The sequence below is a fragment of the Chelonoidis abingdonii genome, chromosome 2 (genome assembly GCF_003597395.2).
Source record: "Chelonoidis abingdonii isolate Lonesome George chromosome 2, CheloAbing_2.0, whole genome shotgun sequence".
Taxonomy (NCBI): Eukaryota; Metazoa; Chordata; order Testudines; family Testudinidae; genus Chelonoidis; species Chelonoidis abingdonii.
In genome coordinates this window covers 303,608,460-303,625,685 of record NC_133770.1, presented here as the reverse complement: position 1 = coordinate 303,625,685, position 17,226 = coordinate 303,608,460, and the positions used below count along the sequence as shown (strand labels likewise).

Genomic DNA, 17,226 nt, shown 5'->3' with positions numbered 1-17,226 from the left:
CACCACATGCAGATGAATATATCCTGACACAATAGCTGTGAGACACATGAATGGCTCCATTCATATCAGTGTGTGTTCCCCTCCTTCCTCCCCAGTGCTGAAGACCCTGTGATATACCAAACACGTCCATTCTGAATGCCTGACCCCCCAGTCCCAGCAATGTGTTCTTGGTGCATGATTTCAGCATACCTGTTTTCAGCTCAGAGAACCAGGGTTTCCCCAGAGAAACAGGTATAACGATACTGGTTCTGGTAGGAGAGTGCCAATTCAGGACAAATTGCTTAAAGCAGGGCAGTTACAGCCCAGGGCTGGGGTTTTTCCACCTCTAAGGCAAACCAAACCAGCCAAACTAAGAGGACTTTGGTCTCACGCCACCGGCTAACCACAAGTCACACAAGTAATTCCCTTAGACACTCCAGTTTCTCAGTATCACCACCAGTCCCACTTGTTATGGGGACAATTGGTTGTGAAAACCAATACCCCAGTAAAAGAAAAAAGGTTCTCCTGATCCCAAAGGACCAAGCCCCAGACCCAGGTCAATATACACATCAGATCTTACCCACAAATCACGCTGTTGCCAATCCTTTAGAATCTAAAATCTAAAGGTTTATTCATAAAAGGAAAAAGAGACAGATGAGAGCTAGAATTGGTTAAATGGAATCAATTACGTACAGTAATGGCAAAGTCTTGGTTCAGGCTTGTAGCAGTAATAGAATAAACTGCAGGTTCAAATCAAGTCTCTGGAATACATCCCCTGCTGGGATGGGTCAGTCCTTTGTGTAGAGCTTCAGTTTGTAGCGAAGTCTCTCCAGAGGTAGGAAGCAGGATTGAAGACAAGATGGAGATGAGGCATCAGCCTTTTATAGTCTTTTCCAAGTGTAAGAACATCTCTTTGTCCTTACTGTAGAAAATTACAGCAAAATGAAGTCTGGAGTCACATGGGCAAGTTCCTGTATACTTTGCTGAGTTACAAGGTGTATCTGCCTTCTCTCAATGGGTCAGTTGTATAGCTGATGGTCCTTAGTGGGCCATCAAGGAGGCTAGGCAGAGCTAACACCAAGTTGTCTGGGATCATTCCCAGAAGCATAGCATAAGTTTGAAATACAGACAGTATAGAACCAATATTCATAACTACAACTACAAAATTGATACACACATATAGACAGCATCATTATAACCAGCAAACCATAACCTTGTCTTAGACATCTCATTAGACCCCCCTTTATACAAGATTTGGTGCCACTACAGGACTTTTGTTGCAACCATGTTCTATATGGTCCCAGTTCAAATCAATAACATGACAGCAGGATTTCCCCAGATCTGGTTTACATGGGCGGGGGCAGGGAGAGGGGCTCAGACACCCTCAGGGGGCAGGGACTCCCAGATCCCAGAACACATAGGAGGGTAGACAGGAGGCTCAAACTCTGCCCCCTTCCAGGGGTAGGACTTCCCCAAATGCTGGCTCACAAGGTGTGGGGCAGGAAAAGCGGCTCTGACTCCCCTAGCAAGACAAGGCCCCCGCCCTCCAGATTCCAGCTGCCATGACACAGGGCATGGAGAGAAGATCATAAACCCCTAGAGGAACTTCCCCCTCCCCGGCTAACAAGTGAGACCCTTGTGCTAGCTCTGCTCCAGAGCTGTGGTTTAATGCCCAGTTCTGGGTAAAAATATGTTGGTAGAATATCAACCTTAAGGAAAGCTGTTTTTTCAGGGGGCTGTAGCTAGGGAACTTCTTGATCACATGACCCCAAATTTAGATAACTAACCATACTGTGCACTTCTATGCTGCAAGTTTCAAAGTAATTCAAGTAACTATGAAGACTGCAGATCACTTAGAAACTGGTTTTATCTTATCTATACCAGATATAGCAGTCTGTCATAATATATATATTTTTAATTAAGAGGAAGGATAGATAGGGCAGCTATCATAAGCATAAGTCCCAATTCTGAACCTTAGCGTCCAAAATGTGGGTGCCTGCATGAATCCTCCAAGCTTAATTACCAGCTTGGATCTGATAGCGCTGCCACCAGACAGGAATCAGTGCCTGCCTCACTCTGGTCTCCCCAAAGCCTTCCTGCGGGGACCCAAGACTAGATGCCCTGGTCCACAAAAAAGGAAATAACCCACTCCCTTCTCCCTCTTTAACTTCCCCCCAGATTTTTCCCGCCCTGGGTACACTAGGAAGATTTCCCCTGCTTCCATTCCTTGAAACACAAACCAGGCAGAGATAAGTGTCTCTCTCCTCACCCAGAGGCATGCAAATTCAAGCTTATCATCTAAACACAAAGGGATTTCCCCTCCCTTCGTCTCCTTAGCCTTAACCAGAGAAAAACTCAAACAGGTCTTAAAAAGAAAAGCTTTATATAAAAAGAAAGAAAAAGACATAAAAAATGGTCTCTGTATCAGATGACAATATACAGGGTATTTGCTTAAAGAAAATGAATAAACAGCCTTATCCAAAAAGAAATACAATTTAAAACATTCCAGCAAACTACACACATGTAAATACAAAAACAATATAAAAACCTATTGTCTTCTACCTTTGTACTTACACTTGGAAACAGAAGATTAGAAAGCTTGAAGAGAGACAGTTCACTCTCAGAGCTGAGAGCAACAGAGAGAGACAAAGACACGCACCCAGAAGTTCCCTCCCTTGAGATCTGAAAAATCTTGTTTCCTGATTGGTCCTCTGGTCAGATGTTTGGTTATCCCTTTGCAGGTGAAATAGACATGAACTCTTAGCTATCTGTTTATGACAGCAGCTAACAAATTTCAGACAAAGACATTTTAATGCTTAGATCATAAAGCAGTTTCCTGCTAGATAGCCTAGATATAAGGTCCTAAATCTGACGTATGCATCAGTGATTTAGTTGGGAATTGGTCCTGCTTTGAGCAGAGGGTTGGACTAGATGACCTCCTGAGGTCCCTTCCAACCCAGATATTCTATGATCAGTCACAAGCTCTGTCGCCCTTACTTTGCCCCATCTTAGGCCTGTACAATACAATCAGGATAGTACCCCTTATTTTCTTTCACAGGCAATTCAGTTCATTTTTCACTACCCTACAAATGTGTACTGTGCTTCAGATTTTACTACTGAAAACACATGGTTACACTGTATAAATGGTTGGGGGAAATGGGAGGTCTTTCTCTGCTGGGAAGAAGACCACTCTGGTTTTTAGCACCCAGGAATAAAACAGGATTTTGTTTTGTTTTTGGCAACTTAAGCTTTTAATCAACAGAGGTTTTCCTCCCACTTTTTGGGCAAGGATCAGAGATGAGTTTACATTTCAAGGACAGAGATTTGAACACCTCATTTCCCACTGAACCAAAACTCAAAGGCAACTACCTGTCCCACTGCACTTCTTAATTATTACTATTATGTCCATCCAAAAAATAGAAGTTCATTAGATGGATGTTCCTGCTAAAGGATAACAGGACCCCCCCCCCCAGTATTTCCCCTGTAGTGTAACAAAGGCCTTTGTTTGACTCTTACCATCCTCCTGCATTACAAAGAGATAATGTCATCTTTATAAATAGATACATAAAAATATAACATTTTACCATTATCCACCACACTGCAATTAATACCCATGTTGGACCCTTGTATCTTGATGCCTTTCAGTCACTTATATAAGCACTTAACATTGAAGCCTAATGATAATATTTTAAATCTCAACATTGCTAATGTCCCATTGAGATGAATGGCTTATATAGATAGATGTCATTGCACACAAGTCACGTTTTGAGGGTTTAATTTGCAATCATGAGAATTAGGCTGGAGATGTGAGGATGGGTGGAAGAGTTAAAAGATTCTCGGATATCTAGAGCATTATTATTCAGCATATTCCATCACAAAGACAATTATGAGGTAATTTATGCACCTACACAGTTGCACTATACACTGAGCCGTGCCCATTCATCATCTTGAACACACAAAACTTGCCCTGTGATGTCATGATATTCTGTCACCTTGGATACACACAACTTTCAAGACAGTCCAATCACACCAGTGCGTTCTAGGGGCTGGCTGTCAGAAGTTACTATTCTACTAGTTCCTGGGAGTTCAGTGACAGAGAAACTACCTGAAGGTTTATTAAGAGCTCAGGAGTGGGAGAGAAGGTAGGACAATTGAGGTCAGAGATTTTAAGACACATGCTTCAGACCTTTGGGAGCTCCCTAGGAGCTCTGGATCCTGGGACCTTACTTTCTTCACATGCCTGGAAGCATTCTAGTTCTCAGTGACTCCCTTCCTTTCCACACACAGGGAATTTGAGCCTTGCAGTCTTTCATCTATCCTCACACACTCACACAGTTCTGCCAAAGTCCCTCAGTCCTTGCCTACAGGACCCGTGCTGTTCCAGCCCTGGGTTCCCTTACACGCTGCTCAGTCTGTGCCCCTCAGTTATTCCAGTCAGGCTCTCCCCAAGTCACATCTCTCCTGGTATTTCTCAGTACTGCTATTCTAGTCCTGACCAAACACTCCCTGCCACTCCACCCCAAATTCATCCTGAATAAGAGACCAAACATGAAAAATTCCAGGCCAACATTTCACTCAATTAAAAATAGGAGGTTTATGACTAGAAGGGTTAGCCAACCTCAAAATATGTGTTTGTAGTTCACCTACAATATATAACCTCCCATGCTATTGTATTTTGCTAGTACCCCTGGCATCCCAGCATTGAACATGGCATCCAAAAAAAAGAAGCCAGAACAAAAAGCTAATGATTTTGGAAAAAGTAAGCAAGGAACAAACAGAAAGGAAGGTGATATATCCAAGACAAAGAGCAACACAGAACCATTTGTCAAAGAAAGGGAACAGTATCTGCAGAAGGAATACAAGATCCTGACTGAGCATATGAACACATACATGAAGCAAGTAGACCACTTCCTGTGGGAGAATGAATTCCTAGATAAGGAGGCCCAGAAGATTCGGGAGGACAGCAAAGCCTACATAACCTATATAAGCAAACACACTCAGAAATGCCAAAATGCTATCATTACACTAAACGACCAGAACCACTTTGATCTGGCACAGGTCAGAAAGCAGAAGGAAGAGTTGATCTCACAGTACACAGCTAAAGAGAAGGAGGTGAGGAACCAATTGATGGAGATGGAGACAAAGTATTCTCTTATGAACAAGGAGGTTGAAGACTTGCAGCCCTTCAAGGACCTGCAGTTGGAACAGCTGAGCAGAATCAAGGAGCTGGAGAAGGAACTGCTGGTCACAAAAATCCAGCACTCAGAGCAAATGCACAAGGTCAAGAGCAGATTTCTGCAAGCAAAAGCTGAATATGAGCTGGACTCTCATCAGAAGGTTCAGTCTTTGGCCAAGAGAGCTGAAGAGGAAGCTGTACGCAGTCTGATCCAGCACACCAAGCAGGTGAAGGCAGAGAATTGGCAACTGCGCCATGAACTACTCAGCCTCATCCGACGCTCACACATCCTCAAAACCTTCAAGCTTCAACTGAGGGAGCAGCAGCAGCAACTCCTTCGGGAGCATGATTATAGCCAAGACCTCATACGCATGCGCCATTGGTTAAAGGAGCATTGGGCACAGGGCTCAAACAAGGAAGTCAACGGCTCTGGCAGCTCCCTCAAAAGCATCATATCAGCCAAGATCAGACACATCCCTACTTCCCTCACTAGTGCCAAGTCATAAAGTGAAGGTTAAATTTAACTTTCATAGTTAAGTGACATTTGAAAGTGCAATCCCTTTTCTCCACAAAATAAGTAACTAAAATTTCCCTCTCTGGAGACAAACTATGATGATCCATAACTTGATGCTTTCGCACCAGCAGATAATATTCTTGGATTAAAAAAGACAGGGGAGGGAATGGAGAGAAGAACAATAAAAAATAAATAAAAAAGGCAAGAAGTTCTTGAGCGCAGATATTTGTTTCTGAGGGTATAATTGATCTCATGATCTGTTAATATTATGGCTAGGTCCTCAGCCCCACTCTAATTCCTTTGCATTGCTTTAGGAGTATAAAGAGGTTGTAAAGATGGACTCTCTGGCCAGATGAGGAATCCTTAAATAGAATAGAGCAGACATATCTGAAAGGATATTTTGTGGCTACTGCTGGGACACGTAGGCATCTCATGCTGTGTTTGTGCACACTGGAGACTTGGACTGTTGAAAGTTTGCTATCCCCATCTACGCCAGTTTTCCAAACCCAAGTTACTGAGGTAGAAATCCAGACAGAAACTTTAAATTGTGTAATCCCAAAACCAGTGTTCGAAAGAGGGAACACAAATAAATAAACAAATGAGCAGCATGTAGGTGCACTTAAAACAGACAAATCCCTTTCATATCACACAATGTAAGCAAAATCAGGTTGTTCAGCCTTTGGCCATAAGCTACAAATACTAAGCTCCACTGGCAACTGTTGCAGGAAGCGTTAGAAGTATGCACAGAGCAACAAAAGCATTTGGAAAGAGAGTGGTCATCTTATTTGACCACATATATTCCAGAACAGCCTTTGGAGTTGATCTTGCTGAAATGTATATTGAAAGGCTTTCAGTTCATGACGTAAATCACTCGCATCAATATTGCACATCACCATGTGTCACTGTCTCTAGTGCCCTGCATTGCTGGTGTAGATATCCTTCAGGTATAGTGAGGAGTTCTGGAATATCATATAACATCCCAAATATACTGCTGTGTTCTTTGAGCTGCATGAAATGTTCAACTGACTGTACTGCACAATCTAGCACCTGGTTAAAGAATTCAACTTTGAATTGTTGTTTGGGGTCTCTTATGGGATTATCCCATGCCTTGTAATCAAAATGTCTTCTTTGGTGACTCTTGCATTCTTGAATGGGTGGGAAAATAGCTTCAGTGTGAAATTCCTCTTACAACTTCTGTGCACTCTTCAAAACATTTTGAAATCCCTCATCTGACCAGTAAGACTGTAGGTATGACTTTACTTTGTCCAGTTGTTCCATTGCTCCAAATATATCAAGGTCAACACTTTGGAGCAGTGGTCCCCAGCGTGGTGCCCGTGGGCACCATGATGCCCTCTGGGGCATTTATGTGTGCCCGCCTAGTCCCCAGCAGGGGAGAGAAACCGTAGCCCTGAGCCTACCAGAGACAGAGAACTCAGGCTGCGGGTGCAGTGTTCTCTGTGGGGCCTGCCTAGTGCCCTGCAGGCGAGAGAAGCTGCGTCCCCTTGTCTGCCAGGGACAGAGAGCTCCGGTGCTGCAGGCTGAGGGCATTGGTGTTCTCAGTCCTCGGCAGGCATGGAATCCACCTAGTGCCCAGCAAGGGAGAGAATCCGGGTCCCTGTGCCTGCTGGGGACAGAGTACTCCCAGGCTGTGGGCGCCAGTGTTCTCTGTCCTTGCAGCTTCTCTCTGGCTTCTCTCTTCTCTCTGGATTCATATATTATGTAATATTAAATATTTTTTTGTATTATTTAAAGTACAAATACAAAATAAGCCTTGAAACATTGTTGGCACCCGCCACATTCTTCTGAAAACATGAATGTGCTACTGGTCACAAAAAAGTTGGGGACCACTGTGCTAGGCCATGCTGCTGTATTGTGACAGGCTGGACTGCTCATAAGAACGGCCATACTGGGCCAGACCAAAGGTCCATCTAGCCCAGTATCCTGTCTTCCAGCAGTGACCAATGCCATGTGCCCCAGAGGGAATGAACAGAACAGGTAATCATCAAGTGATCCATTCTCTGTTGCCTGTTCCTAGTTTAGGGGTTACAAACAGCTTCTGGCTCTCCGGCGCAATGGATGCCCCGCTCCCCTTTCTCCTTTGGCTCTGCCTCATCCAAGACCTCCTCCTCAGGGTTGCCTGCAGTGGCCCTGGACTCTGATTCTTTGCAAGTAGCCACGCTGCTGTTGGAAGTTGTGGTGGGGTCGCCGCTGAGAATCATGTGCAGCTTCTTGTTGTTGGGATGGTGCCAAATTGGTGTGACCATACCCAATGAATGCTGCAAGCATAACTTGACATGACTTAAATATGGCTGAATGGCTGCAGGGGATCCTGGGAGCAGGTTCCCTTTAAGGAGAAGCAAATTGGATAAAGACCTGGAAAAGTCTGTATGCATGATCAATATTGAACCTATTGGTTAACAAATATGAGCCATTGCCAAAGTAAATATCACATGTATAAAGTTTCAGCATGAAGCACAGGTCAACTTGGTAATCATAGAATATCAGGGTTGGAAGAGACCTCAGGAGGTCATCTAGTCCAATCCCCTGCTCAAAGCAGGACCAACACCAACTAAATCATTCCAGCCAAGGCTTTGTAAAGCCAGGCCTTAAAAACCTCTAAAGAAGGAGATTCCACCAACTCCCTAGGTAAATCATTCCAGTGCTTTAGTGAAATAGTGTTGCCTAATATCCAATCTAGACCTCCTCCACTACAACTTAAGACCTTTGCTTCTTGTTCTGTCATCTGCCACTACTGAGAACAACCTAGCTCAATCCTCTTTCGATTCCCCCTTCAGGTAGTTGAAGGCTGCTATCAAATCCCCCCTCACTATCCTCTTCTGCAGACTAAATAATCTCAATTCCCTCAGCCTTCATTCAGTACCACCCCTCCAGACCCTTCTAAAAATACTAATTAGGTAAAAATTAGTAACCACACACCTACTGGGCATGCTTTTAACACATGTGACTCCTTTCAGGAAAAAGAATATAAATACCAAGCAAATTAAATTACTGTTGAGCTTCCTTAATTGACACCTAAAGAAGCTTGCCACACTGCTAGACAGAGTAGCCAATCACTCTGCTATGTGAGCTTGAGTAGGACCATGAACCAGAGGGGTCTCAAGGCAACGGAGACCTTGCTTCGGGGAATCCAAAACAGACCAGTGGGCTGAGAAGAACAGACAAGGAAAGAAGAAGCCCGTCTATAAAATTGATAACCACCTTCTTCGTTTGCCAAGCAGGAATTGTGTGAGGCTAGCACTGGGACTCTCGTTAAGGGGAATGTATAGCTCTTAATATATAGCTTTTAATGTCTAACATAGGAGTGATGTGCTTGATATAACCCAGGGGTCGGCAACCTTTCAGAAGTGGTGTGCCGAATCTTCATTTATTCTCTTTAATTTAAGGTTTCACGTGTCAGTAATACATTTTAATGTTTTTAGAAGGTCTCTCTCTATTTCTATAAACTATTGTATGTAAAGTAAACAAGTTTCTTAAAATGTTTAAGAAGCTTCATTTAAAATTAAATTAAAATGCAGATCTTATCAGTTTAGTGCAGTGGTTATTAACCTGGGGTGCACGCACCCCCGGGGGCAGGGCTGGTGCAAAGATATTTTGCGCCCTAAGCAAAACTTCCATCTTGCGCCCCCCCACCCCCTTGCACATCAGTTCATTGAGGGGCAAATCCCAACTAGCCTTTATAGACCCCAGGGGTCAGCCGTGCCCAGGGGCTGCTCCTCAGACCAGGTTCCCCCCTCCCTGCCCCCTGAACTCCCCTGGAGGATGCACAGCTCCCCCTCCTCCATCCCTCCTCACCCCACCCCGGTGGCCCCCGCCCCGAGTCCACTCACTGTCTTTGCTGGGCTTGGGCCAATGTAGCAGGGAGGAGCTGCCTTCCCCAGGCACTAGAAAGCCAGAGCATCCCACTTGTGGCAGCAGCGAGCTCCAGCCACGGCGGAGCTGGTGTGGTGCAGGGGGACAGCAGCCCTGCAGAGCCGCAGTGCCGCTAGCAGGGAGCAGCCATGTTCTTCCTGTCCTTCCTGCCCAGGCTGCAGCCCAGTGCCCCCCACAGGCTGCAGTAGATGTATGAGGGTGCCAGACCCCTTGCGCCCCTGGCTCCCCCGTCGCCTAGGGTTACCATATTTCAACCCAAAATGAGAGGAGAGCCCTGCCCGAACCCTGCCCCGATCCACTCCCTCCCACTTCCCACCCCGACTGCCCCCATCAGGACCCCCAACCCTCCCTGCTCCTTGTCCCCTGAGTGCCCCCTCCTGGCATCCCTGCCCCTAACTGCCCCCAGAACCCCATCCCTACCTAAGCCTCCCTGCTCCTTGTCCCCTGACTGCCACTTCCTGAGATCCCCCCACCCTAACTACCCCCTAGGACCCTACCCCCTACCTATCCCCTGACTGCCCCAATCCTTATCCACACCCTGCCCCCAGACAGACCCCGGGATTCCCATACCCCATCCAACCATTCCCAGCCCCCTGACAGGATCCTCAGAACTCCCGACCCATCCAATCCTCCTGCTGCTCTCTGACTGCCCCCTGGAACTCCTCTTACCATGCCCATGCCAGTGGAGTGCTGAGGTAGCAGGAGGAGGGGAGCTGTGGGAGGGGCAGCAGTGGTGGCTCACACTTCCAGGAGCTGCAGAACCTGAGTTCTGTTCCAGGCATCAGCACGCCAAGCGCATGCTTAAGGCAGCAAGCCACTGGGGGCACTCTGCCGGTCGCCGTGAGGGCGGCAGGCAGGCTGCCTTCGGCGGCGTGCCTGCAGAGTGTCCGCCGAAGCCGCAGGACCAGTGGACCCTCTGCAGGCAAGCCACCGAAGGCAGCCTGCCTGCTGTGCTTGGGGCAGCAAAATGCCTAGAGCCGCCCCTGGGTGAGAGGGGAGCCGGGAGGTGTGCCTGCCCATGCTGCCGCCCTGTGCCCCCCCGGGGGGGGGGCTCCTGCAGCAGATGCATGTGGGCATCAGTCTCTGTGCACCCTCCGTCTCCCCCCTTGCTGCACTCGGGCTCTGCAGTTCCCAGGAGTGTGAGCCGCCACTGCCGCCCCTTCCGCAGCAGGCTCAGGGCCCCGTGCCTCGGCAGCTCACACTCCTGGGAGCCGCAGAATCCGAACGCAGTGAGTGAACGAAACCCCAAGCCAGAAGGATGATGAGTGGGGCCAGCGACCAGGACCCCGGCCGGCAGCCGCATGCCAGGCAAAATCGGCTTGCGTGCCACCTTTGGCACACGTGCTCTAGGTTGCCGACCCCCGATATAACCCTTTGCCACTTGCGTAATTCCTTCTCAATAAACTGCAGTGCATTGAAGATATTTGCTGTGGGCCTTTTTCTCTGGTATATGCTCCACTGGGAGCCAGTAAAGATCCATTTCAGGTGTAGTAGCGCCCCCTGGTGTCAAAATTTGGTAGCAGAGGAGGGCTTACTCTCATGTCTAAGGATTTAACCCTTCTCTAGATAGGGGATTGAATCCAGTTACAGCCCCCTCCCATAAAATAACCTTCCCCCGATCATCCTCGTCATAGGCATCGACTCCGTGGGTCCTCTGGGGCTGGAGCACCCATGGGGAAAAATGGTGGGTGCTGAGTAGCCCCCACATCAGAACCTGCCCCTCCCCTTGTGCCTCCTGCCCACTGCAATCAGCTGTTTCACAATGCAGGAGGCTCTGTGGGGGAGCAGGGAGGAGTGAGAAAATGTGTACTTGGGGAGGGAGTGGAATGGGGCAGGAAGACGTGGAGTGGGGGTGGGAAGAGGCAGGTGGGGCCTTGGGGGAGAGGTGGAATGTGGGGGGACCTGGGGCTGAGCTGGGAGTCGAGCACCCCCTGGCACATTGTAAAGTCGGCACCTATGATCCTAATAGCCCTTCTGTACACCTGTTCCCATTGAATTCATCTTTCCTGAACATGGGTGAACAGATCTGTACACAGTGTTCCAGATGAGGTCTTACCAGTGCCTTGTGTAATTTCCATTTCTACACACACAGTCTCATTAGCCATCCTGCCTTTGCCCTCAGGTTCTTCACCAAATTTATCATCCTTATTGAAAACTGAGGCAAGTATACATCTAGGCTAGGTCTACAGTGGGGGTGGGGAATCGACCTAAGATACGCACCTTCAGCTACGTAAATAGCGTAGCTGAAGTTGACGTATTTTAGGTCAATTTACCTGGCTGTGAGGACAGCAGTGAGTTGACTGCTGCCACTCCCCCATCGACTCCGCTTCCGCCTTTTGCCGCAGTGCAGTTCTGGAGTCGACAGCAGAGCGATTGGGGACCATTTTTATCACGTCTACACTAGACGTGATAAAAATCAATCCCCAATAGATTGATCACTACCCACCAGATCGGTAGGTAGTGTAGACATACCCTTAGGTTTTGAGCCATTTGACGAACTGGGAATGTTCTTAATGTTTTCTCTGAATACTATGTTGGTGCCTCAGTGTCCCCTATGAAGTTCTTAAGTATCTAGGTGGTGGGATAAGGGTGTATGGTTGCTGCAGAGCAAAGTGCCAGTGTACATAAATGCCTGACACTCTGTCTCCTAGCAACTGATGGCCTGGGCCCCTCCTCTGCAAAGGTGCCAACTGAAGGTGTTGGAGACAAAGAGATCAGGTGACCTCCTGGCCCGGAAACAGACAAAGGCCAGAAAAGAGGGGCTGAAGGGGTTTACAGTTGAGGGCTGACTGGGGACTAGGGGTGAGTGCAGATGTGGAGGTCTGCCTCACTGGACCTCAGAATGGACCCAGCCGAGGGGTCCAATTCTCTGTACCTACAAGCTCTGTTTTAGACCGTGTTCCTGTCATGTAAAAAAACCTCTGTTTTACTGGCTGGCTGAGAGTCACATCTGACTGCGAAATGGGGATGCAGGACCCTCTGGCTTCCCCAGGACCCCGCCTGGGTGGACTCGCTGTGGGAAGCGCACGGAGGGGCAGAGTATGCTGAATGCTCCAAGGAGAGACCCAGGAGGTGAAGCCATGTAAGCTTCTTGCCCTGAAGACAGTCTGCTCCAAGGGAGAGGAGGGTACCCAAAGTCCTGTCTGGCTTTGTGGGGAGCAGTTCCAGAGCATCGCCCAGGGACTCCATGACAGGCCATATCAATCTTTACCCCACCCTCACGGCATAGTGTTCGTGTTCCCACTTCTTTTCTTCTCTTTTATTTATATGGCTAAAGAACCCTTTACTATTCATTTAAATTAGATTTGTATGGTCTAAGCCATCTTATTTTTTGGCAATTGCCACTTTATCTCTGCACTTTCTGACCTCCAAGATGTAGCTTTTTTTGCGATCACACCTTTCTTCTATTCCTTATAGATGCCTTGTTTACTCCTAATATCCTTTTTGAGGTGATTATTCATCCAAATACATCTGGTGTTCTTCCCTAAAGTTTTTTCTCCTTGCTTGGGATGCATAGTCCAGACAGTTTTCTTAGAAATTCTTCCAGTCACACACACAAGGGAAGGCAGAAAATAATGTAGGTGAACTATAGCTAATTCAGCTGGTATGAAGCTGAAGGTTTTGGTTTTGTGGAACATTAAACCATATACCCATGGAAAAGGGGGCTGTGAGAAAGAGCTAATTTTCCAAAGTTGAGGAAAGTTATGAACAAAATTGATTGGGAAGCAAAACTTAGACACACAAACATGAGTGAAAATTAGGAGTTGTTTAAGAATTATTTACTAGCTGGTCAAATGACAAAAATTCTAGAAGGAAGAAAGAGGACAATTTTAGTTAAAAGTCTATATTGGTTAAGAGGGGAAGTGACTGCAGCAAGTAGAAAAATAAAAAAATACATCAAATGGAAAAATGAAGAAGTAGATAGCAATTGATATAAATTAAAATTTATTAAGTGTAGAAAATTGATAAGGGAAGCTAAAGACATCACATAAACATCCATGGCTGGTGGGGCTAAGGACAATAGGAGGAGTTTTTTAAGTATATTGGAAACAAAAGAAATCCTAGCAATAGGGTAGGCCCATTATTAGATAAAGACTGTAAAATTGTTAATAATGTGTCAGGAAAGGCAGAAGTGTTCAATATATAGTTCTGTTCTGTATTAGGAAAGAAGCAGAATGATGTAATTATACTATATGAGGATGATGAAGTACTTTCCAGTCCATTAGTAATTAAGGAGGATGTTAAATAATGTCTACTGGGGATAAACATTTTCAAATATGGACATAGGGATAATTTGTACACAAGAGTCCTAAAAGAGTTTCCTAAACATAAACATTGGTCAGACCAATGTTCCATCTAGCCAAGTGTCCTGTCTTCTGACAGTGGCCAATGTCAGGGGCTTCAAAGGGAGTGAACAGACCCTGCAATCATTGAGTAATCCATCCATTATTGTCCACGCCCAGCTTCTAGCAGTCAGAGGCTAGAGACAACCAGAGCATCGGGTGGTATCCCTGACTATCTTGGCTAATAGCCATTGATGGACCTATCTTCCATGAACTTATCTAATTTTTTTTTGAACCCAGTTATCCTTTTGGCCTTCACAGCATCTTCCGGCAAGAGTTCTATGGGTTGATTGTGCATTGTATGAAGTACTTCTTTTTGTGTATTTTAAACCTGCTGCCTATTAAATTCATTTGGTGACTCTGGGTTCTTGTGTTATGGGAACGAGGGGAGCAAATAATACTTCGTTATTCAGTTTCTCCAAACCATTCATGATTTTATAGACCTCTACCATGTCCCCTCTTAGTTGTCTCTTTTCCAAGCTGAAAAGCCCTGTCTTTTTAATCTTTTCTCATATGGAAACTGTTCCACACCCTTAATCATTTTTGTTGCCCTTCTCAGTACCTTTGCCATTTCTAATATATCTTCTTTGAAATAATGTGACTAAAACTGCATGCAACATTCAAAGTATGGGCATACCATGGATTTATATAGCGGCATTGTCATAAACAGATAAGAAAAGTTAATAGCACAAAAGTACTTTATATTTCTTTGACTATAAAGGGTTAACAAGTTCAGTAAGCCAGGCTGTCAGCTGACCAGAGGACCAATCAGGAGACAGGATACTTTCAAATCTTGAGGGAGGGAAGTTTCTGTGTGTGCTGTTAGAATTCGGTTGTTGTTCACTCTGGGGGCTCCGAGGGACCACACGTGAAACCAGACTAACAAATTTATTTTAGCCATAAACTTTCATGAGCTAGAACCCACTTCATCAGATGCATGGAGTGGAAAATACAGGAGCAGGTATAAATACATGAAAAGATGGGAGTTACTTTACTAAGTGTGAGGTCAGTCTAATGAGACAATTCAATTAACAGTAGGATACCAAGGGAGGAAAAATAACTTTTGTAGTGGTGTAAGCAGAGTTAGGATGAGCTCTACCCTGACATCTGGTGGTGAATTATGGTGAGTGTGGAAAAGAATTTAGGGGGCTGATCTTGTTTGCATAGGCACACCTACTTTGCCCAGCATGAGCCCACGGCAGCCCAAAATGGTCACTTTGACAGCTGTGGGATCCCCAATTTCTCGGTTATTGGGGTAGAAGGAATAAAGTATTGTTACCCTGATTATGTGAATGAAGGACTATGAGACTGTTTTATGCCGAGGTTCTCACCATAAACTAAGTAGCACTCACTAGAGAAGGGGCATGGGTTCCAAAACTCAGTGAATGGTGGAGGTGTGGTATGTTAGTTGCACTTTTTTCTTCTGTTCCCCTTTCTTGACTGGTAGAGCTAGTTTTGATCTTATTAGGAGTTTAACTAAATATTGCTGAGCTGAATTTGCTTTGGGTCAATGGTGTACTAGTACTAGGACTCCCCTACTACAAGCTGAGACTACTAAAAGAGCTAAAATTAGTGAGCTGAGATCATTGAGTGCTATGATAACTAATGGGGGAGCCAGAAGATACATTGCTAAGTGGCTGGCAGAGTAGTTTGCAGGATGGTTGGAGTGGCAAGTGCAGTAGAGTGGAGCTGAGCAGTTTGTGGGGACAGCTGGAGTGGTTCATGGGATGACTGGTGGAGTGGAGCAGCTGGTGGAGCAGAGCAGCTTGTAGGATGGTTGGAGCGGCCTATGGAACAGTGAGTGGAGCAGAGCAGAGCAGTTTATGGGACCGGTGGCGCGGCCCATGGAACAGCGAGCGAGCGGAGCGGTTTACGGGGACGGCTGGAGCAGTTCAAGGGTCAGCTGGAGGAGCGGAACGGCTGATGGAGCAGAGCTGTTCGTGGTGAAGGCTGCAGCAGACCTCCACAGAAAGGTGGGCCAGTTGGCCTCGGCCCACGTAAGGTGCCCCTTAACACCCCGTATGCCCCCCCCAAAATTCCACCCAGTCTGGGGGGGTAAACTCTGCAGATGAACTTTTGAACTCTGGGGCAGCACTGACCAGGGACAGAGACTTTTGGGTTGTTGGACTTTGGGGTGATTTGGACTTAAGACCCTGAGGGGAAAAGGACATTGCCAAACTTACTTGGAGGTGGGTCTTCTGATCATGGTTTGTGTTATGAATCCTGTTTGTGGTGTTTCCCCAATGTAATGCTGCATTGTTCCCCTCATTTATTAAAAGAATTTTTCTACACTCAGACTCCGTGCTTGCGAGAGGGGAAGTATTGCCTCCTAGAGGCACCCGGGGGAGGGGGGATTGAATTGTCCCAGGTCACTGGGTGGGGTCTCGAGCTGGTTTTGCATTGCGTTATTGAAACAGAACCCCTGGATACTGAACTCAGCCCTTGTTGCTGCCATTTCAGAGGGACAGAAGGGTTACAGTGGTAATGCCAGTGGCCCATTTCAAACAGTTGACAAGCAGGCATGAGTAACAGTAGGGGGAAACTAGTATGGGGGAAATTAGGTTTAGGTTTTGTAATAATCCAGACACTACCAGTCTTTATTCAGGCCTAATTTGATGGTGTCCATTTTGCAAATTATTTCCAGTTCTGCAGTTTTACCATTGGAGTCTCTGTTTGAAGTTTTTTTATTGAAGAATTGCCACTTTTATGCCTGTTATTGAGTGACCAAGGAGATTGAAGTGTTCTCCAACTGGTTTTTGAATGTTATAATTCCTGATGTCAGATTTGTGTCTATTTATTCTTTTGCATAGAGACTGTCCGGTTTGGCCAATATACATGGCAGAGGGGCATTGCTGGCACATATCACATTGATTAGAGAAGTTGGTAGCTGGGAGCTGCACTATGGAGTCACAGGCCTCGCCCTCTAGGCAGATGCCTAAAGACAATGGGGGGAGCACTCACGGTGATATTTGTGAGTTTAACTTTCTGCAATAGCTGACTTCGCAAATACCAGTTGTGTAGACACTGCCCCGCCCCAAGGTAGGAGTCAGGAGAGCGCTGCCCACGGACCAGAGAGAGCCCCACGCTCCCCGCCCCGCCTTTGGTTCGGTGACTCAACAGTCTGCAGAACTTCCCACACACGGGGCGAGTGAGACGCTCTGCGCATGCGCGCACGGCACCTCTCCCGCTATTTCTATGGCAACAATAATCAACAGGCCCACTTGCGGTTTGGGTCCCGGCGTGCACCTCGGCGGCGGGGGCTCGCGCTGATTCCCCACGTCCAGTAGTGTGTCATCGGCGTGCACAGTGCCCGGAGCTGGCTG

At 46.5% G+C, this 17,226-nt stretch overlaps 1 protein-coding gene across 1 annotated transcript; it reads left to right on the top strand.

Moving 5' to 3' along the window:
* The first annotated feature begins 4,686 nt into the window (after positions 1-4,686).
* CCDC166 (coiled-coil domain containing 166) lies at positions 4,687-5,661 on the top strand. The gene has a single exon (XM_032787263.1). The coding sequence runs from the start codon at positions 4,687-4,689 to the stop codon at positions 5,659-5,661; it is 975 nt and encodes a 324-aa protein (XP_032643154.1).
* Positions 5,662-17,226: the final 11,565 nt, after the last annotated feature.